The sequence below is a fragment of the Pelophylax lessonae genome, assembly GCF_965119305.1.
Source record: "Pelophylax lessonae genome assembly, chromosome: 1".
NCBI lineage: Eukaryota > Metazoa > Chordata > Amphibia > Anura > Ranidae > Pelophylax > Pelophylax lessonae.
In genome coordinates this window covers 35,194,994-35,220,214 of record NC_138768.1, presented here as the reverse complement: position 1 = coordinate 35,220,214, position 25,221 = coordinate 35,194,994, and the positions used below count along the sequence as shown (strand labels likewise).

The following is a 25,221-nucleotide window of genomic DNA, read 5'->3' as shown; positions in this document are numbered from 1 at the left end:
AGCACACCCCTAAGTGCACTTTTTTGTGTGTGTTTCACATGCACTTTTTTGGTTCACTTATCGGGTTTTTTCGTTGTAGTTTTGCACCACTGCAGATAAAAAAAAAACTCTACTCCCCTAAAGATATGGACACGGCTGCGGCCGACAGGTTCTTGTCAGGTATCATTAACCAAATTGGTCCTGCAGGTTCGTTGGTCATCAACGCCCCCTTGGCGTTGGAGGAGCTGCACTCTGCCATCAGATCTTTTATTCAAGGCAGGACCCCGGGCTGTGATGGTCTCCCAGCAGAGCTCTATGTAGCACTGTGTGATCTTGTGGGCCCGGACCTGCTCAAGCTGTACAAGGAGATGGTGGTGGAGGGCACAATGCCTCCTTCGCTGAGGGAGGAGATGATCACAATTTTGTATGATCACAATTTTGTATAAGTGGAAGGGAGAGAGATGGGATTTGAAAAATTGGCGTCCCATCTCTCTCTTGAACGTGGACTACAATATCCTAGGCAAGGTCCTAGCCAACAAGCTGAAATCTGTCATTGGACAGATCATCCACCCGGATCAGACTTGTGGCATTCCTGGTCGCAGGATTGCGGACAGCCTTATGCTTGTCTGGGACACGGTCCAGTACATTCAAGGCCGTCGTGCGCATGCGGCCCTGGTCAGTCTTGACCATGAAAAGGCCCTTGACCGTGTCTCCCATGAGTTTATGTGCAGAGCTCTGTGCAGATTTGGTCTTGGAGAAATGTTTTGTTCGTATGTCAATGTAATGTACAATGCTATTTGTAGAACGGTGTTGGTGAATGGCTGGAAAAATTACCCTTTCCCTGTGCTCTCTCACCTCTCACAAGGCTGCCCTCTCTTAACTTTTTGTTTGCTGTATAGAGCTCTTTGCCGAATGCATCCGACAGAACCCAGAGATCAGAGGGATCACCGCACCGGGACCGGACAGAAGGGTTGTCAAGTGCTCACTCTACATGGACGACGTAACGGTGTTCTGTGCTGACCAGCGCTCCATCGACTCGCTCGTCCAGACCTGTGAGGACTTCGGCAAAGCTTCAGGGGCAAAAGTCAACTGCGGGAAGTCAGAGATCATGCTCTTCGGAAAGTGGTTCCTGCCTTCTTCTGCATCTATCCCTTTCAGCATCAAGGCGGACTTCATCAAAATTCTTGGAGTTTGGTTTGGAGCGGAGGGCGCAGCCCTGAAGTCTTGGGAGGAGAGACTGTCCAAGATGAGACAAAAGTTTGGACTATGGAGCCTCAGAGAACTCACCATCGAAGGGAAAACACTGGTACTCCGCAGCGAGATTCTCCCTGTGTTGCAGCACCTCGCCCAGGCCTGGCCCCCGCGGGTCAACACCTGTAAGGCCATCACCAGAGCGGTGTTCCACTTCATCTGGGGCTCCAAGATGGACAGAGTGAAGCGAGCAGTCATGTTCAAGGAACCCCTCAAGGGCGGTAAGGGAGTGCCCGACATCGCAACGCTACTGGGGGTGTTCTTTGCCTGCAACTGCATCCGCAGAACTTTGGTTGACAGAACTTCGGACTCTGGAGGCAACTCCATGTCCCGTTTTTTCCTCCTGCCTCTCTGGAGGTCCCTTGGATGGGACAAATGGGACAGCTCCATCCCCTACAACTGGGACACTCCTTGGTACTACTTGGACACTTTCAAGTTCATCAAGGAGCTGGGGCTGCATGGAGTTAAGCCCGACTTGTGGAAGCCAAAAACTATCTACAAGTTGATCAGAGCATCAGACATTGCTGAGACTGTTCCAGGCCTCCCTTCAGCCACATGCAAAGTGGTCTGGAGGAATGTTTCTTCAAAGGGACTCACCAACAGGCATAAAGATCTGGCGTGGATGGCTGTCCAGGGGGGATTGCCACTCAGGACATTTATGCATGCCAGAAACTTGTGCAGATACAGGCACTGCCCCTTTTGTATCATCCATGAGGAAACGTCTTTCCACGTTTTCTGGGAGTGCTCATTTGCACAGAGCCTGTTGAGGGCCTTGGAACCTGAACTTAGAGACTTTGTTCCACAGACTGCCATCACACATTTTGCTGTGCTGAATGGACTTTTTCATGGTACTTTTTCCCAAGAGGACATTGACAACGCCTGGCAGATGTTGTGTTGCCTTAAGGACGCTTTATGGTGCGCCAGAAAGCGCCTTATCCACCAGCGGGAGAGGATGTCCATTGAGGACTGTCGCAGACTGGTTCACAGTCTGCTCAGAGACTATAACCTGATGGATCTCATGGAGGAAGAGGAGGTCTGAAGATTTCCCCTTCCCCCACTCTCCCTTGTGTGTCTTTGTCAAGTCAATAAAGCTTCGGGCCTGTGATTTCATTCCCCTCCCCCTACCCCACTCTCCCACCCCCCATCACACCTGATGCTTTTTTGAAATGCTATATTATATTGATACAGTTTGAGTAAATGCACGTATAGACAATGTTTTTAGTTTCATGCTTTAGGGGTATTGCGGCGTCATGCATGATGTGAGGGCACGGGGTATCCTTACTCCGCACAACACATCAGGCATCATACCGCAGAATGAATGTAAGTGATTGAATGTATTTATTAGTATGACCGGAAATGTATTGTAATGTAGTGTATTTATGCGCTGCGTCGCAGTACAGGGGAGAATGTACCCCGACAAAAGTATTGTTTTTTGTATATCTTTTATGCAAATAAAGATTACATTTTCAACCAAAAAAAATGTTGATGGGAACCCACTTGCTTGGTTCAAACAATGCTTTGCGAAAGCCTTAATTGGCTTTAATCTCAAACCTTCCCCAAGGTGCATTGTGAAGAGTGACCCAAGCACTCAGCCAGTAGCCTTAGCACTGAACTTCTCTCCACAGCTAAAGGACAGCTTTCTGCAGTTCTTTTAAACCCTGTCCTGAGATGGAAAAGTCAACATAAGGAGACTCTTACAACAACATGTATAGCGGGAAAATTAATTTATGTTGATCGTAGACTGGTATCGTAGACTGGTATCCCGACTGATCTTGCTATTTTGTTTTTACCATTGACATTAAAAAGTATTCAAAACATTTTCAGAAGGAGGTCACCAATAGCATTTTACATGTCTTAGTCTTCATAGGTTTCTTTTGGGTCTAATTAGAATGTTGAAACCTAGAAAAATTGAGTGTGAAAACTCAATAAAAAAATATTTCTACCAGTTGTTCCATTTTTCTTTGAAAAATAGTAAGAACACTTTTTTGACATATCAGTAAACTGTAAAAATGCTAGCCAAAGAACAAGTACCAATCTAGGCTATGAAATCTGGTGGCCTTCCACACCATCTTACAACATGTTACTGATGTCTGCTACCCTTTCTTGTTCTCATTTGAAAGTCAATCCACCAAAAGGGGATTCAACTTGATAAATATATTATAATAAAGAGAATAGTGATTGTTTTGGGAACACTTTTTGCTTAGTTTGTTTGCCTCTTCAACCTTCACACAACAAGTTTCGGCAGTGGTTTTGTGATTTTTCCTTTTGAAAAATCAAGAGATTTTTTTTTACCATGCAAATGCTTTTAATGTAAATAAATTTAAAGATTTTGAAATGCCAACATTGCATTTTCCTATCAAAAGGGAGCTGTAGACAGATGGTTGTGCAAAAGTGGAGAGAGAGTAGTCTGAATTGAGTTAGGAAACACCTGGGAGCTTCCTCTCAGTTATTGGACTTACAGGAGCCAGCCATGTGTCAATTCTAAGCTTGAGGACATCACATCTGTAGCACTTCCACATTCTGAGAGAAAACTACATCTTCTGCTTTGAAGGATCAAACTTGCCAATGTTGATGGGAACCCACTTGCTTAGTTCAAACAATGCTTTGCAAAAGCAGTAATTGGCTTTAATCTCAGACCTTCCCCAGGGTGCATTGTGAAGAGTGACCCAAGCACTCAGCCAGTAGCCTTAGCACTGAACTTCTCTCCACAGCTAAAGGACAGCTTTCTGCAGTTCTTTTAAACCCTGTCCTGAGATGGGAAAGTCAACATAAGGAGACTCTTACAACAACATATATGGCGGGAAAATTAATTTATGTTGATCGTAGACTGTTATCCCGACTGATCTTGCTATTTTGTTTTTACCATTGACATTAAAAGTATGCAAAACATTTTCAGAAGGAGGTCACCAATGGCATTTTACATGTCTTAGTCTTCATAGGTTTCTTTTGGGTCTAATTAGAATGTTAAAACCTAGAAAAATTGAGTGTGAAAACTCAATAAAAATATATTTCCTGACAGACTCCATGGCAGCACACGTATGGGTAGGCTCCGCCTCCTCTCCTACCCTATAGGACCCCACTCCCATAAATCTTTGCTCCATACCAGGAGCCGTGTTCCTTTTTCGTCCTCCTCCTGCGAGAAGGAAGTCTTACCTTATAGGACGTCTATCGGTTTCAGGCGAGCTGGTGGCGTGTGGACCTTGTTGATGTCGGATGCCTCCTGTTTTATGTCCAGCAATCTCGATATTTATCGGGTGGACCCGGGCAATATTATTTTAAAATGCTGAAGATGCCGTAAATCCTGAATGAGAGGTGGGCTGCATTGATGGCCAATACGTCCTTGCTATTGAGCGGATAGGCCCTGGTGCCCTGTCACACACGCATGAATTCATCCAGGCCTGAGACTGTTCGGTTATCGTCATGGTGGTAAAGTATAAAACTTTCTTTTGGTTTCATTGCATTTCCTGTTTGTGCGGTGGAGCGCTCCTGCGTTCCAGATCGTCGCTTAGGCTCCTCCCCCTGCCTCGCTGGACCTTCAATTGGTTGTCCAGGATGAGGCTTGGCCCTGGTATCGTCTGCGCATGCGCGCGCATCGCTCCCGATCTCCTATGACGATATTGCGTTGTTTGGGGCGTGGCTTTGCGGCGCCCGGGAGATTTAAGCAGCTGTCATTCCTGTTTACAATGGGATGTCTGCGGGCGTTGCGGTGGCTTCCCCGTGCTGTTTCTCTGCTCTTCAGCGGTGAGTCATGCTTTGATCCAGGTGCCATTTGGGGTAAAAGGGTTGGTGTGGAGACTAAAGTCAGTACATGTATGCTTACTTTCTTCCTGTGCAGGCTTTTGCTTCTATCTGCAAATGGATGCTTCACCACCCCCCGGTGGCCAGTCCCTGCGCAACAGGTGAGCTAGTTTTTCTTAACCCTTACCTGCTTGCGTTGGCTGGTGGAATGGAGCCTAAGTGTGTTTTTCTTTCCCTATTTAGCCCTTTTAGGTCTGACCAACGCCCTATTTCTGGATCAAAGGATCGTTCTCCTTCAGCCCATCGGCATTCTTCATCAAAGTCTGGTCATAGGTCTAGCTCCAGGTCTAAACGACATGAGCACACTTCCAGTTCAGTCGCTCCGCGGCAATCCCGCCATTCTGACCGCAGTTCAGGGAAATCATGCTGGGGCTGTCGAGCCCATATCCCTGAGGATAGATCCCTATGTGATACCTGTTATTCCAGGGTTTTGAGGGAAAAGCAAGACACTGCACAACCAGTGGAGGCTATGGTCAGGCGGATTGTAAAAGAATCCCTTAGAGATTGGGATTCGAGCAGGCTTTCGGGTCACTCTTCAGAGGCTCCTGGTTTCCTCCCAAGGGATGAAGTGGAGCCAGGTACCTCACAACCAAGTCGTCTGTCAGAAGATTCTACAGACAGTGAAGATGATTTGGCAGACCAGAATGTAGGTTTTGAACTTGCTATGGTCCCACCGCTAGTTAAGGCGGTTAAGGAGGCATTAAAATGAGAAGATCCCCAGCTAAACAGAAGAAATACTTCAAACATCTCAAAAAAGAGCGTTCCCATTTTCCCCTCCTAGGGGAATTGGGAGAAATTATTACAGACGAGTGGCAGGGAGTTGAAAAGAGAAACTCTTTGTCATCTAAGGTCTCCAGAATGTATCCCTTTAAGGATGATAAGGTGAAACATCTAGACTCCGCTCCCACGGTGGATGCGGCCTTGATGAGGTTGGTGAAACACGTAACCTTACCATTGGAAGACTCAGTCTCATTCAAAGACGCTCTTGACAGGCGGATTGACACAGATCTTAAGAAGATTTATCTCTCCGCAGGTATGGCGTGTAAGCCGGCTCTGGCTTTGGCAGCCACATCCAAGGCAATGGAAGCCTGGGTAGACAGCGTGGAGGCTACACTTCAGAGTGTCTCCGAAGAGGTGGCCAGGAGTTCAGCCATTCAGGAGTTGAGACTGGCAACGGCTTTCTTGGGTGAGGCATCCATTGATATAATCCGCTTGGCGGCGCGGGTCATGCTGTCCTCTGTCACGGCCAAACGCGCCTTGTGGTTGCGCCCCTGGTTGGCCGACCCTGCCTCTAAGCAGGCCTGGTGCAAAATTCCCTTTGAGGGTTCCTCCCTCTTTGGTAATAAACTGGACAGTGCTATTACCCGTGCCACTGGTGGTAAATCTGGTTTCCTTCCCCAGGATCGCCGGTTGATAGATCAGAGAAGACCTCAAAACAGACAAAATCCTGATCGTGCCAGAGAGGCCCGTTTTTACAGGCCCGGTCGTGAGTTCAGGAAGAACTGGAAGCGCCCTCAGTCTACAGGGCAGAAGTTCTCCAAAGGAAAATCTTCAGCAAGCCGAGAGGCGACGAAGTCTTTTTGACATCGAACCTGTCCAGACGGTGCGGGTAGGCGCACGCTTGCTTCAGTTTGCGCACGTCTGGGCAGCCTCGATCGAAGATCAATGGGCCGTCAGAACCGTATCACACGGACATGTGTGGATTTTCGACAGAAGCCCCATTCTTCGCTTCATTCCTACGGCCTTACCCCGTTCAGAAGAGAAGAAGTCAACTCTTCTTACATATGTAGAATCCCTGGTTGCCCAGGGTGCGGCAGTGCCTGTCCCAACCGAGGAACGGTTCCAAGGCATCTACTCTCCGCTCTTCATGGTCTTGAAGAAAAGCGGCTCTTGGAGGCCGGTTATAGACCTAACACACCTAAACACCTTCATCAAGAAAGCGAGGTTCAGGATGGAAACACTTTTTACAATTCGGCAAGTGGTACAGCCAGAGGATTGGATGATATCCATAGACTTGAAAGATGCCTACTTTCACGTCCCAGTCGCAGCAGAAATGCAAAAATTTCTCCGATTCGCAGTGGGTCAGGTGCATCTTCAATTTACCTGTCTCCCTTTCGGGCTTACCACATCACCTCGAATCTTTTCCAAAATCTTACTGGCTGTAGTAGCCCTGATCAGAGCAAAAGGGATTCGTCTTTACCATTACTTGGACGACTTGCTCCTTCTGTCAGAACATCAGGATCAAATTCTGCTTCACAGATCTCAAGTAATTTCCACCCTTCAAGAGTTCGGGTGGCTCCTGAATTTGGAAAAACGTCATCTGGAACCCAGGAAGTCGTTGGTCTTCCTAGGGGCCCTCTTCAACACTTCCAGAGGCACTATCTCCCTTCCATTAAGAGAAGATTCCGACAATTCGCAATAGGATTCGTCCGGCATTATCAGCCTCTCATCTCCGGGCATCCCAGTGCATGAAGATAATTGGGACCATGGTTTCCACGGCTCCCATGGTGAAGTGGGCACAGTGGAAGATGAGGCCCTTTCAGATGGGATTCCTCCAACAATGGAATTTCGAGAATCCAGAAGTCCTCATTCGGATAACTACGTCCATGAAGGACAGCTTAACCTGGTGGCTTCAGCGAAAGAATCTTTTAAACTGCCATTCAATCGTTCCAGCGTCCTGGTTGGTCATGACCTCGGACGCCAGCAGGACGGGATGGGGAGCGCATTGCCTGTCGGAGGTGGCCCAGGGCAGATGGGACTTCCCTACATACGGGGTGGTCTCGAATGTGCTGGAGCTTCGGGCAGAGTTCTGTGCTCTCCAGGCCTTTCAGCATCTGGCGACCGATGCCTCGGTCCTCCTAAGACTGGACAATACGACAGCCGTCGCCTACATCAAGAGACAAGGGGGCACCCGCAGTCCTTCTCTTCTGAAAGAAGTGAAACCTATTATGGATTGGGCTCAAAGACATCTGTCCAACTTGTCAGCCGCCTATCTTCCGGGTGCCCAGAACGTCCAGGCAGACTTCCTCTCAAGGTCTGCTCTGGACAACAACGAGTGGTCACTCCATCCAGAGACCTTCATATGGGTCATGTCTCTAGGTTACCATCCAGAGGTAGATCTGTTCGCATCTCCAAGCAATGCCAAACTGGAGAGATTCTACACGAGGTGGCGTTATCCCCAGGCCTACGGGGTAGACGCCCTGACGGATCATTGGAATTTTCAAATGGCCTATGCGTTTCCTCCAGTGCCAGTCATCTTCAAGTTTCTTCACAGACTCAGGACAGAGAGAGTGCAGATCATAGCGATTCTTCCCTTCTGGCCAAAGAGACTGTGGTTTCCTCTGTTGCTCCAGCTGAGCTGTCGGGACCCGATACCTCTGCCAGTCAGGCCGGACCTTCTGTCCCAAGGGCCTATTCTTCACCCCTGCCCAGCACAGCTTCATCTCATGGCATGGCTGTTGAGAGGGAAAGATTGAAAGCGCTCGGTTGTCCAAACGAGGCAATCGCTACAATGATGAGTGCCAGAAGACCCGGCACGAACAAGGTCTATGAAAAAATCTGGTCCAAGTTTAAGGATTATGTGGATAGCAGATCTAGCTCTGTATCTGACCCAGGAATCCAGGATATTTTGGGCTTCCTCCAGTCCGGTCTGGACCTGTCATTGGCAGTAAGCTCCCTTCGGGTCCAAATTTCAGCCATTTCGGCCTGCACTGGGACTGCATGGGCGAAACACTCCCTGGTTCGCCAGTTCTTCAGAGGCGCTACTAGGTTAAGACCTCCTAGAAAGCCCAGGTTCCCTAAGTGGGATCTTCCTACGGTCTTGGAGTTTCTTTCCTCACTCACCTTGAATCAGAAGGATCCATTCTTCCTTAAAAACATCTCCATGAAAACAGCCTTTCTGGTGGCTATTACTTCGGCCAAACGGGTTTCTGAACTCGGTGCCTTGGGTTACAAGGAACCATTCCTTACGTTTTTCCCTGATCGGGTAGTATTGGTTCCGATGCTTGGCTCCAATCCGAAAGTAATGTCGGTATTCCATGTCAACCAGGAAATTGTCCTACCCACGTTCAAATCTCAAGATGAAAATTCTGTCCATCCTTTGGACGTGGGGGAAACTCTTCGGCTATATCTGGAGACTACAGCTCCTTTCCGCCAGTCAGACCATCTTTTTGTCCTCATCTGTGGAAAAAACAAGGGCAAACAAGCTTCCTCAAGATCTATAGCAAGTTGGATAGTTCAGACCATCCAGTGGGCATATAAAGCCAAGGGACTGGCTCCTCCAGAGGTGGTGACAGCTCATTCCACTAGAGGGATCTCTACGTCGTGGGCAGCTTCTCTTCATGTAGCTCCTGACGTGATTTGCAGAGCGGCTTCTTGGTCATCAATTCATACCTTTATGTCGCATTACTGTGTTGAACCGGCTTCTTTATCTTCGGTCAACTTTGGTTTAAAAGTCTTGTCTGTTGACGGTGCAAATTAAACCATTTTCTGTTAAACCAGCAGTTACCCGCCCGGGTGTGTATGGCTAGTTATTTCCCATACGTGTGCTGCCATGGAGTCTGTCAGGAAAACGGAAAATTTATATCAATACTTACCGTAATTTTCCTTTCCTGATGGACTCCATGGCAGCAGGAGTCCCCTCCCATCTGCTGGAGTAGTTCTAGTTATAGAACACGGCTCCTGGTATGGAGCAAAGATTTATGGGAGTGGGGTCCTATAGGGTAGGAGAGGAGGCGGAGCCTACCCATACGTGTGCTGCCATGGAGTCCATCAGGAAAGGAAAATTACGGTAAGTATTGATATAAATTTTCCGTTTTCTACCCGATGTTCCATTTTTCTTTGAAAAATAGTAAGAACACTTTTTTTGACATATCAGTACACTGAAAAAATGCTAGCCAAAGAACAAGTACCAATCTAGGCTAGGAAATCTGGTGGCCTTCCACACCATCTTACAACACGTTACTGATGTCTGCTACCCTTTCTTGTTCTCATTTGAAAGTCAATCCACCAAAAGGGGATTCAACTTGATAAATATATGATAATAAAGAGAATAGTGATTGTTTTGGGAACACTTTTTGCTTAGTTTGTTTGAAAAATCACAAAACCACTGCCGAAACTTGTTGTGTGAAGGTTGAAGAGGCAAACAAACTAAACAAAAATTATTATAATATATTTATCAAGTTGTATCCCCTTTTGGTGGATTTTGACTTTCAAATGAGAACAAGAAAGGGTAGCAGACATCAGTAACATGTTGTAAGATGGTGTGGAAGGCCACCAGATTTTGTAGCCTAGATTGGTACTTGTTCTTTGGCTAGCAGTTTTTCAGTGTACTGATATGTCAAAAAAGTGTTCTTTCTATTTTTCAAAGAAAAATGGAACATCTGGTAGAAATATTTTTTTATTGAGTTTTCACACTCAATTTTTCTAGGTTTCAACATTCTAATTAGACCCAAAAGAAACCTATGAAGACTAAGACATGTAAAATGCTATTGGTGACCTCCTTCTGAAAATGTTTTACATACTTTTTTAATGTCAATGGTAAAAACAAAATAGCAAGATCAGTCGGGATACCAGTCTACGATCAACATAAATTAATTTTCCCGCTATACATGTTGTTGTAAGAGTCTCCTTATGTTGACTTTCCCATCTCAGGACAGGGTTTAAAAGAACTGCAGAAAGCTGTTCTTTAGCTGTGGTGAGAAGTTCAGTGCTAAGGCTACTGGCTGAGTGCTTGGGTCACTCTTCACAATGCACCTTGGGGAAGGTCTGAGATTAAAGCCAATTACTGCTTTCACAAAGCATTGTTTGAATCAAGCAAGTGGGTTCCCATCAACATTGGCAAGCTTGATCCTTCAAAGCAAAAGATGTAGTTCTCTCTCAGAATGTGGAAGTGCTACAGATGTGATGTCCTCAAGCTTGGAATTGACACATGGCTGGCTCCTGTAAGTCCAATAACTGAGAGGAAGCTCCCAGGTGTTTCCTAACTCAATTCAGACTACTCTCTCTCCACTTTTGCACAACCATCTGTCTACAGCATTTGCATGGTAAAAAAAATCTCTTGATTTTTCAAAAGGAAAAATCACAAAACCACTGCCGAAACTTGTTGTGTGAAGATTGAAGAGGCAAAGAAACTAATAAGCAAAAAGTGTTCCCAAAACAATCACTATTCTCTTTATTATAATATATTTGTGGTCAATTCTTAATGTCATAACCCTGGTATGGAAAGTCGGTGTGGTGTGCCTGAACCGACGTAAGGGGGGTAGCCTGTATATAAAGAGGGCACCCCAAAGGTAAGAGGTTGAGAAAAAAGGGTGAAGGTGGGTGGGGTGACGATCCGAGCAGCAGCAGGCCGGTATAGCGGAGGGGCGGCGCTATAAAGCCCGCTAGCTCCTCCCACAAATACCGGCCTGCGGCCGAACACTTGTGGTCAATACTTAATGTCATAACCCTGGTATGGAAAGTCGGTGTGGTGTGCCTGAACCGACGTAAGGGGGGTAGCCTGTAAATAAAGAGGGCACCCCAAAGGTAAGAGGTTGAGAAAAAAGGGTGAAGGTGGGTGGGGTGACGATCCGAGCAGCAGCAGGCCGGTATAGCGGAGGGGCGGCGCTATAAAGCCCGCTAGCTCCTCCCACAAATACCGGCCTGCGGCCGAACACTTGTGGTCAATACTTAATGTCATAACCCTGGTATGGAAAGTCGGTGTGGTGTGCCTGAACCGATGTAAGGGGGGTAGCCTGTAAATAAAGAGGGCACCCCAAAGGTAAGAGGTTGAGAAAAAAGGGTGAAGGTGGGTGGGGTGACGATCCGAGCAGCAGCAGGCCGGTATAGCGGAGGGGCGGCGCTATAAAGCCCGCTAGCTCCTCCCACAAATACCGGCCTGCGGCCGAACACTTGTGGTCAATACTTAATGTCATAACCCTGGTATGGAAAGTCGGTGTGGTGTGCCTGAACCGACGTAAGGGGGGTAGCCTGTAAATAAAGAGGGCAAAAGAGGAAGCAAACAACACACTTTATTCAATACAACTTCAAGTCACAAGCCTACGAAACGCTAGTCTCAACTCCTTCTCTGGGTGAGAAATATCAACCTGGAAGGCGTCAGACTCCCACCGACCAAGCCTTTTAATGATATGGCCTGGCGTGTTATTCCCGGAGGCAGCCGAAGCCGCACCTATCCGGAAGGAGTGACCAGAGTGCGCTGCAGGGTCCCAACCCAGTCTGATGCAAAGAGTTCGGATGTAGAATATAAACTTAGACGTGGTGAGGGGAACGTCCAGCAGCATAAAAAGCGGAGCATGGCTGGGAGAGCTCCGGGTCTGAGCCACAAATTCATCCAACACTTTGACTGGACACCAATGATTCCCTGATGGGTAAAACGGGATGGTAACGGGGCGGCCCACCTGCCTGGTCTTGGTGCACTGGAGTGTCAAAACGTAATGATCCCCCCACTTGACCAGATCTCGTTTGAGGAGACATAAGCGCCCCTCCGCTGTGGAAGCTACCGTAAACTCCCCGGGCCTGAGAAAGCCGTAGAAGGCCAGATACATGGCGGCTTTCACAACTGTATTAATAAATGGCTCAAAAGGTGCCGTGTCCAGCAAGTTGGAGAGAGCCCGGAATTTCTCCCCATCAATTGGCAACCGCCTGACCGAGGTATGGTGATCCACCTTGCCAATACCCTTCAGGAGGTTCTTTAGAGGATATGCCCTGAGGAAAGCCAAGGAGTTTGGCTGGTGCGTCAGGACATGGTGTTGGACACCCGCCAGATACAGTTTGATAGTACTGATGGATAATTTAAGCTGGAGGTGGCAAATGGCAGCAAAGGCGACCATAGTCTGCACCGAGTGGTCGTCCAACCCGAATTCCACTAAAAACCTTTGGAAGATGGACATGGCTCGGTCATAGGCCTTCCTGGTGTTGGATGACAGAGCCATACGGGCCAACTCCCGTCCATGCGCCACAATCCGGGCTAGTCCAGGACCAGTTCCTCGAACTCCGGGGTCCGCGTGGGGCATCTGTCGGCCGTCGGGTGGAGGGCGAAGAATACCTGCAATTTGGACCGGGAAGGAGCGTCAGCGTCTGAGTTGGAGTGACCCGGAATATGCTCACAGTACAGAAAAAACTGGTAAGTGGCAGCTACCAAGGTCAGCCTGCGAACCAGCCTCATGATAGTCAGGGATGATGACCGGCCCTTGTTGATAATGTCAGAGGCAGCCATGTTGTCACTAAAACATTTGACTGCCATCCCTGACCAGCACCTACCCCAGGTGACAGCTGCCGCCACAATAGGATATAACTCAAACAAAGCTGAGGTCTCCTGGAAAGCCGGTAAGGCAAGTGACTCAGCCGGCCAACTATCCCTGAACCATGAGTCCCCAAAGATGGCCGCGAACCCGGTATTGGCGGCCGCATCCGTCCAAAACACGGGGGACTGGGAAGAGATGGGCGGGATGAACATGGAGATGCCGTTCCAGCTTTCCAGAAACTCAACCCACATACCCAGGTCCGCCCTGGCAGGGGGATCCAAGTGGGAGATGACGCCCTCCGGAAGACCTGGCAACAACCGCAGCAACAGGGAGATGAAGGACCTGCCCTGGGGGATGATGCGCATGGCAAAGTTCAATGACCCGATCAAGGACTGCAACTCTTTTCTCGAAAAAGACCCTAGTTCCAAAAACCTGCCAACCACCTCACGTAAGCGTCAAAGTTTGTCCTCAGGGAGGCTGGACTGCATGGCGACGGAATCCAGGGTAATCCCCAAGAAATCCAACCTGGTGACAGGACTGACCGTCTTACCTGGCGACAGAGGGACCCCCAAGGTGGAAAATAAGGCCATGGTACTCCTCAAACTGACCGGCGTTCAGTTGCTTCGCTCGACCAACAGGAAATCGTCTAAGTAATGCAAAACCGTGGGGCACCTGGATATATTCAGAAGGAGCCAGCAGAGCGCCTCTGCAAAGGTATCGAATATCCTTGGGCTGCTTTTGGACCCAAATGTCAGGCTGATAGCAAAATAATATTTCTCCCTCCACTTAACACCGTGGACGTGCCATAAGGAGGGGTGAATGGGCAGAAGCTTGAAGGCGTTGGCGATATCCATCTTGCTAAGCCAAGCAGCCCTACCAGCCCCTAAGATGGCCTGGATGGCATTGTCCACGGTGGTATAGTGGAGAGAGAACTCGGCTGAAGGAATAAGGGAATTAAGGCTAGGGTTGGTGGAAGAATGAGGAGCCGACATATCGATTATCAAACGTTTTTTATTGGTGTATTTACTCGTAGAGATACCGATGGGGTTGGTACGCCAGGAGGAGAAGGGGGGGGGGGCCGGGAAGGGACCTAACATGAACCCCTCCTACACTTCCTTCTCGAGCAGTAGGTCCACCGACTGTGGGTCCTCTCTGGCTGACAGCAAGTTGGGACACTCCAATGTCCCAGAAGGAAGAGACACCAGCCCCGTGTGGAACCCTCCCGAGAACCCCTGAACCAGATACTCCACCAGGTGAGGAGACGGAAGAGCCTGCAGGTAAAATTCCAACACCTCAACCTTGACCCCGGTTAGTCATTGTTTAGGGTTGATCCTGGACGGACACATGGATTTAGTATGGGCCCTGAAACAGATGAAACAAATATGGAGCAGCCTGCAGGCACTGAAGCTGCATGCCCCCCCGTTAAAATTGTTGCAAACCTGGGCCTTACCTAAGAAAACGATGGGACGACCCAGCTTATCCCTAAGGCCACGCTGCTCTGACCTGCCAGCTCCCCCCCCCAGGACCCCGGCCGGGGAGGATTCCGCCTCCACGGGACAAAGGCTGGCAGAGTGTGAAGTGGAGGAGCATGTGGCACAGGAGGGAGGTGCCAAGCCTGCAAAGTGCCTGCAGAACAGACTCCAATCAACCCGTACGTTGAATTGAGCCAAGGCCGCCGCCGCCTCGGCCGAGACTGACTTGTGAAAGTCAAAGAAGGTGAAACCCCGTATTTGTGCCCTAGATCCACGACCTTATGCAGGTAAAGATCTAACTCCTCCCGACGATGCGGGTATACAGAACACAATACGTCCCTGTAGATACCGAAGGCCAGGACAAACTCTGGGATAGTGAGTTTCTTATTGAGCCTAGGGTCCCTGGCCTTCATAACCTATGGACAAATCCCCGTAATTGTAGATTTTATTCTCGACCATGTCCTGAGAGGCGATGAGGAGAGCCACCAAGTTTACATCCTTCCCTTCCAAGATATCCTTGCGGAGAGCTGGGGAGACCATGTGGGCCGGGGTGATTATAGGAGAAACTGTAGAAGAGGGCAAGAGGGGAACTGGGGGCCTACCCTGATCACTAGCGGGAACTGGGGTCAGCACCGGCAAGGAAGGGGGAGGACCCCCTTGAGCTGGACTGGCGTCCTCCAGCTTAGTCAGCCTATCTCCGATGGACTGCAGGGAAGACAGGATAGAGTCCAGGGTCCCTTGCATAGCTGACGTACAGCCCTGAGAGCTGGTGCCCAGTCCAGGATCTTCTGGATGTTCCGTCATCAACCTGAAAAGTTCCGCTTTCCTTGCCGTGGCTGGGAACGGGATACCCTTTTGGCGTAGCACCGCCGAGATTTTCGGAATGGTCCAAGACCCATATGAACCCAGCGGAGATGGAACCCGACGACCCCTGGGGGTACCAGATCTGACTGTGGTGCTGGGCCTGGCTGGCGTGGAGGGGGATGAAGATCCTTCTTCCAGGATGGCTCCTTGAGGCCCGCTGTTGAAGGAAACAACAAATAAAACGCCCAAGTCCGATTAACGACCGTAACGTGTTAGGAGAATCACTGGCTGGCTAGCTAGTGCCCAAAGGCGAAAAACTTAACTACCCCGTGATAGGTGAGGCCCTGCTAGATGCCAAGCGGCTGGTGAGACGCTCTACCTATGATTTTGGCTGAGGGGCGTGAGCCACTGACGTGGTGGCGGGAAAGTTGGCCTCTCGGTGACAGTACAGAATCAAAACGAGTGGCCGTGACAGGTGAGGCCCTAACTATAAACCCATGAGAAGGGTGGAGCGAGGCGCTAGCTTTGGTATGGCCCGAGGGGCGGGAAAATCTCCGACGTGATTGGGAGGTTGGCCTCGCGGGACCGGCTATGAAGGGGGGGGCTATAGGGCCAGCACCTGAACCCTAACAGCCAGTTTAAACTCGCCCTACGGGGGAGGGGGAGAACAAACATGACAAGAACAACACAGTTGGAGTGCAACAGCAAAACAGTGCCTATGAAGAGGACAAACGACATGAAGTGTGGTATGTGCACAGAGGTGATGAAGCCGTGACGATGCACAGGAACCAAATGGCGTCCGCAGGTGAATCACAGAAAGTGTGGAACGAGCCTGAAGTGTAACCGGAAGGGGCCTAACCACCGGGCGCAAGCCAGACAAGTGACTAAGTGTGTGGAGGCCAAAGAGAAGAACTGGCCTAGCAGTGTCTATGGGTGACGCCAGTGGCGTCTGTGAAGACTAGATAAGCGGAGCCGTGTGGTACACAAGGAACCTGAACCTGAAGTAGTACCTGATGCCGGCGTTGAAGGACATGAAGAGAACCTGAAGGAAAAAGGCAAACGGTCAAGGGGGGTCACCCATAACCCCCCACTAGAAAAACATAACATGGAACCAGGAACAACACAACCCTGCAATGCTAATGAGACCCCCCCAACCCCCGAGCACCAACCCCCCCCCCCCACACCGTACAGCAGAGCGACCCCCCCCCCAATACCGGGTACCCGTGTAACAGAACCGGGCGCAGTAATGCAGGAGGACGTGAGATGAGGTAACCGAGGCTAGCAGGCAGGCAGTGAGTGCAGGGGAACATGAATAATTAAAAGGTAGCCGTGGCCTATCAGAGAGGCAGGCAGTGTGTGCAAGAGCCAGTGTAATGGAGTAGCCGTGGCCTTACAGGGAGGCAGGCAGTGTGTGCAAGAGAGCCTGTGTGATTAAGCCGTGGCCTACAGGGAGGCAGGCAGTGTGTGCAAGAGAGCCTGTGTGATTTAGCCGTGGCCTTACAGGGAGGCAGGCAGTGTGTGCAGGAAAGTCTTCCCCCCCCCTCCCTCCCCCCCATACCCTGCAGGTACCTGACCCCCTGCTGAACAGCGGGGAGAAGCAGCAGAGTAGAGCTGGCAGCTGGACGTGCAGACGGCGGCCGGAGGCAGAGGAGATGGGGCGGATGGCCGTGAAGGACGAGCACAGTACAGGCGGAGGAAGTGCTGGGATGCGCCGCAGGAATAGAGGAGCTCGGCGCCAGCAGCGGTGTCTCCAGTCTCAGGTCCCGACCGGAAGTCCGGTCCACGATACAGCGGTATCCGGCCGACGTCAGGTGACCAACAAGAACACCTGACCAGCCGAGTGACGATCCGAGCAGCAGCAGGCCGGTATAGCGGAGGGGCGGCGCTATAAAGCCCGCTAGCTCCTCCCACAAATATCGGCCTGCGGCCGAACACTTATCAAGTTGAATCCCCTTTTGGTGGATTGACTTTCAAATGAGAACACAAAAGGGTAGCAGACATCAGTAACATGTTGTAAGATGGTGTGGAAGGCCACCAGATTTCGTAGCCTAGATTGGTAATTGTTCTTTGGCTAGCATTTTTTCAGTTTACTGATATGTCAAAAAAGTGTTCTTACTATTTTTCAAAGAAAAATGGAACATCAGGTAGAAATATTTTTTTATTGAGTTTTCACACTCAATTTTTCTAGGTTTCAACATTCTAATTAGACCCAAAAGAAACCTATGAAGACTAAGACATGGAAAATGCCATTGGTGACCTCCTTCTGAAAATGTTTTGCATACTTTTTTAATGTCAATGGTAAAAACTAAAAAGCAAGATCAGTCGGCATACCAGTCTACGATCAACATAAATTAATTTTCCCGCTTTACATGCTGTTGTAAGAGTCTCCTTATGTTGACTTTTCCATCCCAGGACAGGGTTTAAAAGAACTGCAGAAAGCTGTTTTTCAGTTGTGGCGAGAAGTTCAGTGCTAAGGCTACTGGCTGAGTGCTTGGGTCACTCTTCACAATGCGCCTTGGGGAAGGTCTGAGATTAAAGCCAATTACTGCTTTCGCAAAGCATTGTTTGAACCAAGTAAGTGGGTTCCCATCAACATTTTTTTTTTAAAGCCCGTAGCGTGTGAAACACACTTAAAAGACTTCACCCGGTGCATAAAAAAGTGCACACACACAAACGTGAGGAACACAAAAAGTGCACAGGGTGTGCGAACAAATGGTCTTCCCTCCGAAGAGGTAGGACCCGAACCTCGATCCCCCGGGGCGCAAGACTCCTGACAGGCATTTAAGGTACTCATGGTCTGTGTGGCCGAAACAGCCCCCACCGAGTACTAAGTGGGGCTCCCCCGAAGGGAGACCCCATGAGAGAGGGCAGACCAAGCCAAAAGGCCATATCCACCCCCTCCCAAGACTCAAGGCAGGGCCCGAGGACCCACACCCTACAAGTCGTGCAAGTGAAAAAAAGGTTACAGAAAGTGACAAACTACAAAGAAAAAGCACACACAAACAAAAAAGTGGGGAAGGGGAAGTGGAGAGGTGAATTAGTGCCCTTGTGAAAATACAAGGGCAGGCCTTCCGGCCGGAATAAAAATTCCTCTGGTCGAAGCCAAAAGGCCTTGCCCAAGAGGCAGGTGCTTAAAAAAGTGTGCATAAGTGCAGTGACCATGGTGCCGAAAAACTCAAGGCAAGCTGCCCCTCACCAGTGAGAATTAAGGCACCCCTGGGCTGCCACCCCAGGGGCACATACACTACGGGCTTTCTCTACCCCGGCCCAAAGGCCAGACCGAGTGTAGCCCTATCCTACCAGGAGGCATCAGAACTTTGGACAGCTTAGGGAGAACCTACCTTCAACTGGGGACAAGCCTTTTGCAAGGCCAGATTCAACCCAGGAGGAAAGGCTCCCCCACCGCCGCCGCCGTTCCTTACCAATCACATCCAGGAGCAGTACTAACTGGTCACGGTACAACCCAGTTTTCTCGCTCCCTTCAAACTGGCAGGGGCGGACCCATTCAAATCAAAAGGCAATGGAACCGTCCGGCTTTCTCTGATGTGGCTTACTTCCCAGTCCCCCGGTTGTTCCGGAGCGCCCTGGTTCATTTCGGCCCCCACCGATACTAACCATCAGATTCCATACCAACTGATAAGAACAGATACTACACTTGATCTTAGCCAAAAGGCCGAGAAGCGATCCCATCAACATTGGTGACCTCCTTCTGAAAATGTTTTGCATACTTTTTTAATGTCAATGGTAAAAACTAAATAGCAAGATCAGTCGGGATACCAGTCTACGATCAACATAAATTAATTTTCCTGCTATACATGCTGTTGTAAGAGTCTCCTTATGTTGACTTTTCCATCCCAGGACAGGGTTTAAAAGAACTGCAGAAAGCTGTTTTTCAGTTGTGGCGAGAAGTTCAGTGCTAAGGCTACTGGCTGAGTGCTTGGGTCACTCTTCACAATGCGCCTTGGGGAAGGTCTGAGATTAAAGCCAATTACTGCTTTCGCAAAGCATTGTTTGAACCAAGCAAGTGGGTTCCCATCAACATTTTTTTTTTAAAGCCCGTAGCGTGTGAAACACACTTAAAAGACTTCACCCGGTGCATAAAAAAGTGCACACACACAAACGTGAGGAACACAAAAAGTGCACAGGGTGTGCGAACAAATGGTCTTCCCTCCGAAGAGGTAGGACCCGAACCTCGATCCCCCGGGGCGCAAGACTCCTGACAGGCATTTAAGGTACTCATGGTCTGTGTGGCCGAAACAGCCCCCACCGAGTACTAAGTGGGGCTCCCCCGAAGGGAGACCCCATGAGAGAGGGCAGACCAAGCCAAAAGGCCATATCCACCCCCTCCCAAGACTCAAGGCAGGGCCCGAGGACCCACACCCTACAAGTCGTGCAAGTGAAAAAAAGGTTACAGAAAGTGACAAACTACAAAGAAAAAGCACACACAAACAAAAAAGTGGGGAAGGGGAAGTGGAGAGGTGAATTAGTGCCCTTGTGAAAATACAAGGGCAGGCCTTCCGGCCGGAATAAAAATTCCTCTGGTCGAAGCCAAAAGGCCTTGCCCAAGAGGCAGGTGCTTAAAAAAGTGTGCATAAGTGCAGTGACCATGGTGCCGAAAAACTCAAGGCAAGCTGCCCCTCACCAGTGAGAATTAAGGCACCCCTGGGCTGCCACCCCAGGGGCACATACACTACGGGCTTTCTCTACCCCGGCCCAAAGGCCAGACCGAGTGTAGCCCTATCCTACCAGGAGGCATCAGAACTTTGGACAGCTTAGGGAGAACCTACCTTCAACTGGGGACAAGCCTTTTGCAAGGCCAGATTCAACCCAGGAGGAAAGGCTCCCCCACCGCCGCCGCCGTTCCTTACCAATCACATCCAGGAGCAGTACTAACTGGTCACGGTACAACCCAGTTTTCTCGCTCCCTTCAAACTGGCAGGGGCGGACCCATTCAAATCAAAAGGCAATGGAACCGTCCGGCTTTCTCTGATGTGGCTTACTTCCCAGTCCCCCGGTTGTTCCGGAGCGCCCTGGTTCATTTCGGCCCCCACCGATACTAACCATCAGATTCCATACCAACTGATAAGAACAGATACTACACTTGATCTTAGCCAAAAGGCCGAGAAGCGATCCCATCAACATTGGTGACCTCCTTCTGAAAATGTTTTGCATACTTTTTTAATGTCAATGGTAAAAACTAAATAGCAAGATCAGTCGGGATACCAGTCTACGATCAACATAAATTAATTTTCCTGCTATACATGCTGTTGTAAGAGTCTCCTTATGTTGACTTTTCCATCCCAGGACAGGGTTTAAAAGAACTGCAGAAAGCTGTTTTTCAGTTGTGGCGAGAAGTTCAGTGCTAAGGCTACTGGCTGAGTGCTTGGGTCACTCTTCACAATGCGCCTTGGGGAAGGTCTGAGATTAAAGCCAATTACTGCTTTCGCAAAGCATTGTTTGAACCAAGCAAGTGGGTTCCCATCAACATTTTTTTTTTTTATTGCCCGAAGCGTGTGAATCACACTCAAAAAAGACTTAGCACCCGGTGCATAAAAAAGTGCACACACGCAAACGTGAACACACAAAAACTGCACAGGGTGTGCAAAATGGTCTGGCCTCCGAAGAGGTTGGACCTATACCTTGATCGCCTGGGGCGCAAGACTCCTGACAGGGACTTCCTATGGTTTGCCTGACCGAGACCTGGCAAACCCCGTTCTCCAGGGGGACTGCCGAAACAGCCCACCCCAAGTACTGGGTGGGGCTCCCCCGAAGGGAGACCCCATGAGAGATGGCGAACTAAGCCAAAAGTCCATGTCCATCCCCTCCCAAGACTTTCAAGGTAGGCCCAAAGACCCACACCGTACTCGTCGTGCAGAGGAAGAAAAAGGTGATAGTGAAGTGACAAAACACAACAAAGAAAAAGCACACACAAACAAAAAGGAGATGAAGGGGAAGTGGAGAGGTGAATTAGTGCCTAAGTGGAAAAACAAAGGCAGGCCTTCCGGCCGGAATAAAAATTCCTCTGGTCGAAGCCAAAAGGCCTTGCCCAAGAGGCAGGTGCTTAAAAAAGTGTGTAGGTGCCGTAAAACTCAAGGCGAGCTGCCCCCTCACCAGTGAGAATTAAGGCACCCCTGGGCTGCCACCCCAGGGGCACATACACTACGGGCTTTTTCTACCCCGGCCCAAAGGCCTGACCGAGTGTAGCCCTATCCTACCAGGAGGCATCAGAACTTTGGACAGCTTAGGGAGAACCTACCTTCAACTGGAGACAAGCCTTTTGCAAGAAGGCCAGATTCAACCCAGGAGGAAAGGCTCCCCCCCCCGCCACCGCCGTTCCTTACCAATCACATCCAGGAGCAGTACTAACTGGCCACAGATCCAGTTTTCTCGCTCCCTCCAAACTGGTAGGGGCGGACCCATTCAAATCAGAGGCAATGGACCCATCCGGCTTTCTCTGATGTGGCTTACTTCCCAGTCCCCAGGTAGTTCCGGAGCGCCCTGGTTCATTTCGGCCCCCACCGATACTAACCATCAGGTTCCATACCAACTGATAAGAACAGATTTTTTTTTTTTTGCCACTCAGATTGAATCACAATACTCAGTCTAACTTAACTCTCAGACAAACTGAGCCGTGTTCCTTACATCACTATGGCAAATACGTATCAAAAGTTAAAACATAACATTTATTAACACATAACATTACATTTTTCACCCTTCTCCCACCACCTCCCAAATCTCCACACTTCATTTGCCTCCTCCACCCCCACTCTCTTTCTTTCACACAACACCACATAAAACAGTTTCGCCCTCACCCAGTCCGCACAATCTTTCTCAGACAGCACCATCTTTCTTTTATATAACGCACATCTTGTTTCCCACAGTACTTCTCTGAAAACTGCCGAGAAGATAAACATTTTCCATTGCGTCACTTTGTCTCCTCCCGCCAATCCAAGGACCCCGGACTTAAAGGTTAGATCCTTAACCCCTACCACCTTCTCCACAAAACTGCTTAACAGTTTCCACACATTTTCCAAGTCCGGGGTCCTTGGATTGGCGGGAGGAGACAAGGTGACGCAACGGAAAATGTTTATCTTCTCGGCAGTTTTCAGAGAAGTACTGTGGGAAACAAGATGTGCGTTATATAAAAGAAAGATGGTGCTGTCTGAGAGCTAGATAGGGGGAGACCAGTGGATGTGGTGTACTTGGATTTCGCTAAGGCGTTTGATACAGTTCCCCACAAGCGCTTAATTTATAAAATAAGATCTGCAGGTATCGACAGCAGGGTTTGCTCTTGGATACGGAATTGGCTTAAAGGGCGTGTCCAAAGAGTGGTAATAAACAGCGCATACTCAGACTGGTCTGAGGTAGTAAGCGGGGTGCCCCAGGGCTCAGTCCTGGGACCAACCTTGTTCAATTTATTCATAAACAACATTGAGGTCGGGATCAGTAGTTCGATATCAGTTTTTGCAGATGACACAAAATTGGCCAGAGCAATAACTGCACAGCATGAAGCAGATATCCTACAGAATGACCTGGACAAAATTACAGAGTGGGCAACGACATGGCAAATGAGGTTTAACGTGGAGAAGTGTAAGGTTTTGCACTTGGGGACTAAAAACATAAAAGCACAATACACGTTAGGAGGGGAACCCTTGGGGGAATCAAAAATGGAGAAGGATCTGGGAGTCTTGGTTGATGATAGTTTAGGCAACAGCATGCAATGTCAAGCGGCAGCTGCCAAAGCCAGCAGAATATTGGCATGCATAAAGAAAGGGATGTATTCCAGAGATAAGACTATAATCCTTCCACTTTATAAAACTCTGGTCCGACCGCATCTGGAGTATTCTGTCCAGTTCTGGTCGCCAGTCCTCAGGAGGGATGTGTTGGAGCTGGAGAGAGTCCAGAGAAGGGCAACTAAACTAATTAGGGGATTGGAGGACCTTGACTATGAAGAGCGTCTACAATCGCTCGATTTATTCTCCCTGGAGAAGAGACGTCTGAGGGGGGACATGATAGCAATTTATAAATATCTTAATGGGGATCCCAGCTTAGAAAAAAAGCTGTTCATTCGAAGGGATTGCATGAGGACTCGAGGGCATACAATGCGATCAGAGGAGAAGCGTTTTAACCTCAGGCAACGTGGGGGGTTCTTTACTGTTAGGGCTACAAGATTGTGGAATTCTCTACCACAAGAGGTGGTTTCTGCGGGTAGTATGGTGGCTTTCAAAAGACTCTTAGACTTACATCTCAAGGATCAGAACATTCAGGGGTATGTGAGATGATTACAGCCACACACACCTACACAGGTTGAACTGGATGGACTATTGTCTTTATTCAACCTCACCTACTATGTAACTATGTAACTATGTAACATTTTTTACGAAGGCGCACTCCCAGAAGACATGCCTTACATTTTCAATCCCTCCGCACCTAGTTCTAGGGCATTCTTCCTTCCTCACTAGATCCCTTGACTTCAGGAACGAAAGTGTTGGTAGACAGCCATGCAAAGACAGCCAAATCACCTCCTTCTGCCTATTGGTCGGGCCTTTCATTGTCAATTTCTTCCAACACACCTCCGTCTCCTTTGACCCTAGGCCAGAAATGTTGGTCACCACTTCTTTCCTCCTCAACCACTTCCATAAGGTCTCCTTCTTAACAGCTTCTTCCCCCACCTCCCCCAACAAGTTCACATCAAAAAATTTCCTCATCCTCCAATAATAAACTGGCGAAACCAAGGACATCGGCTTCCTGAGATCTCTTGTGCACCAGCCCCATGTTATTAACGGCCAACCAATAAGATACCGCATTAAGGCCGCAGCCTTTCCACCAGCCGAGAATGTTTTGAAATGTACCAGCCACCACTGAACTTCAAGAAATCGCTCAATATTTTGGAAATCGTAACTGCCCAGCTGCACCGACTTCATCACCACCTCCCTTGCCACCTTCTCCATCTTCGATCCCCAAAAGAAAATGAACAACATTCTTGTAATCTTGTTGGTCCACCGTTTGTTTGGCGGAAAAATGACAGAAAAGAACAATAACAACGGAAGAATGACTGCTTTAACAACAAGCGTTTTCCCCGCAAAGGACAGCCTCCTGGTTTTCCACAGCTCAAGCTTTTTTTCTATTTTTCCAATCCCCTTCACTGTGTTAACTTGATTCGCCAGGCTATGTTCAAAGTGCACACCGAGCACCTCCACCTCCTGCACATTCTTAAGCTGACTTTTGGACACATCACATGAGCCACTCAAAACACAAACGCTGCTTTTGTCCCAATTGACTCTTAATCTGGATATTGCTCCAAAGATGTTCAATTGTAGCTCTGCTCTCGCTAGATCTCTCGGGGAGCCACATGAAAGAACAACGTCATCCATGTAGCATAATCCCTTCAAGCATTCATTCCCACCGCCCGGCAGGAAAATCCCCTTGAAGCCTTTATCCTTAATCACGTGTCTTAACAAAGGCTCCATCACGCATATGAAGGCCACCGGGTACAACGGGCATCCCTGCCTCACCCCTGATTTCACCTCCACAACTCCAGACAATTTTCCGTTAATCAACACTTGGCTGTTAATATTCCGGTACAGGCACTCCACCAATTGGACGAAATCTTCCGGCATCCCCATCTGCCGCAACACGATGAACAAGTACCTATGCACCACTCGATCATAGGC

The 25,221-nt window shown here is 49.0% G+C and overlaps 1 protein-coding gene across 1 annotated transcript; it reads left to right on the top strand.

Moving 5' to 3' along the window:
* Window positions 1-128: 128 nt before the first annotated feature.
* On the top strand, window positions 129-22,521 carry LOC309568409 (uncharacterized protein; the record flags this gene model as incomplete). Its single annotated transcript, XM_082274069.1, has 3 exons — window positions 129-159; window positions 879-1,960; window positions 22,429-22,521. The coding sequence occupies exons 2-3, from the start codon at window positions 971-973 to the stop codon at window positions 22,519-22,521; spliced, it is 1,083 nt and encodes a 360-aa protein (XP_082130195.1). The 5' UTR covers window positions 129-159; window positions 879-970.
* Between the last annotated feature and the right edge of the window lie 2,700 nt (window positions 22,522-25,221).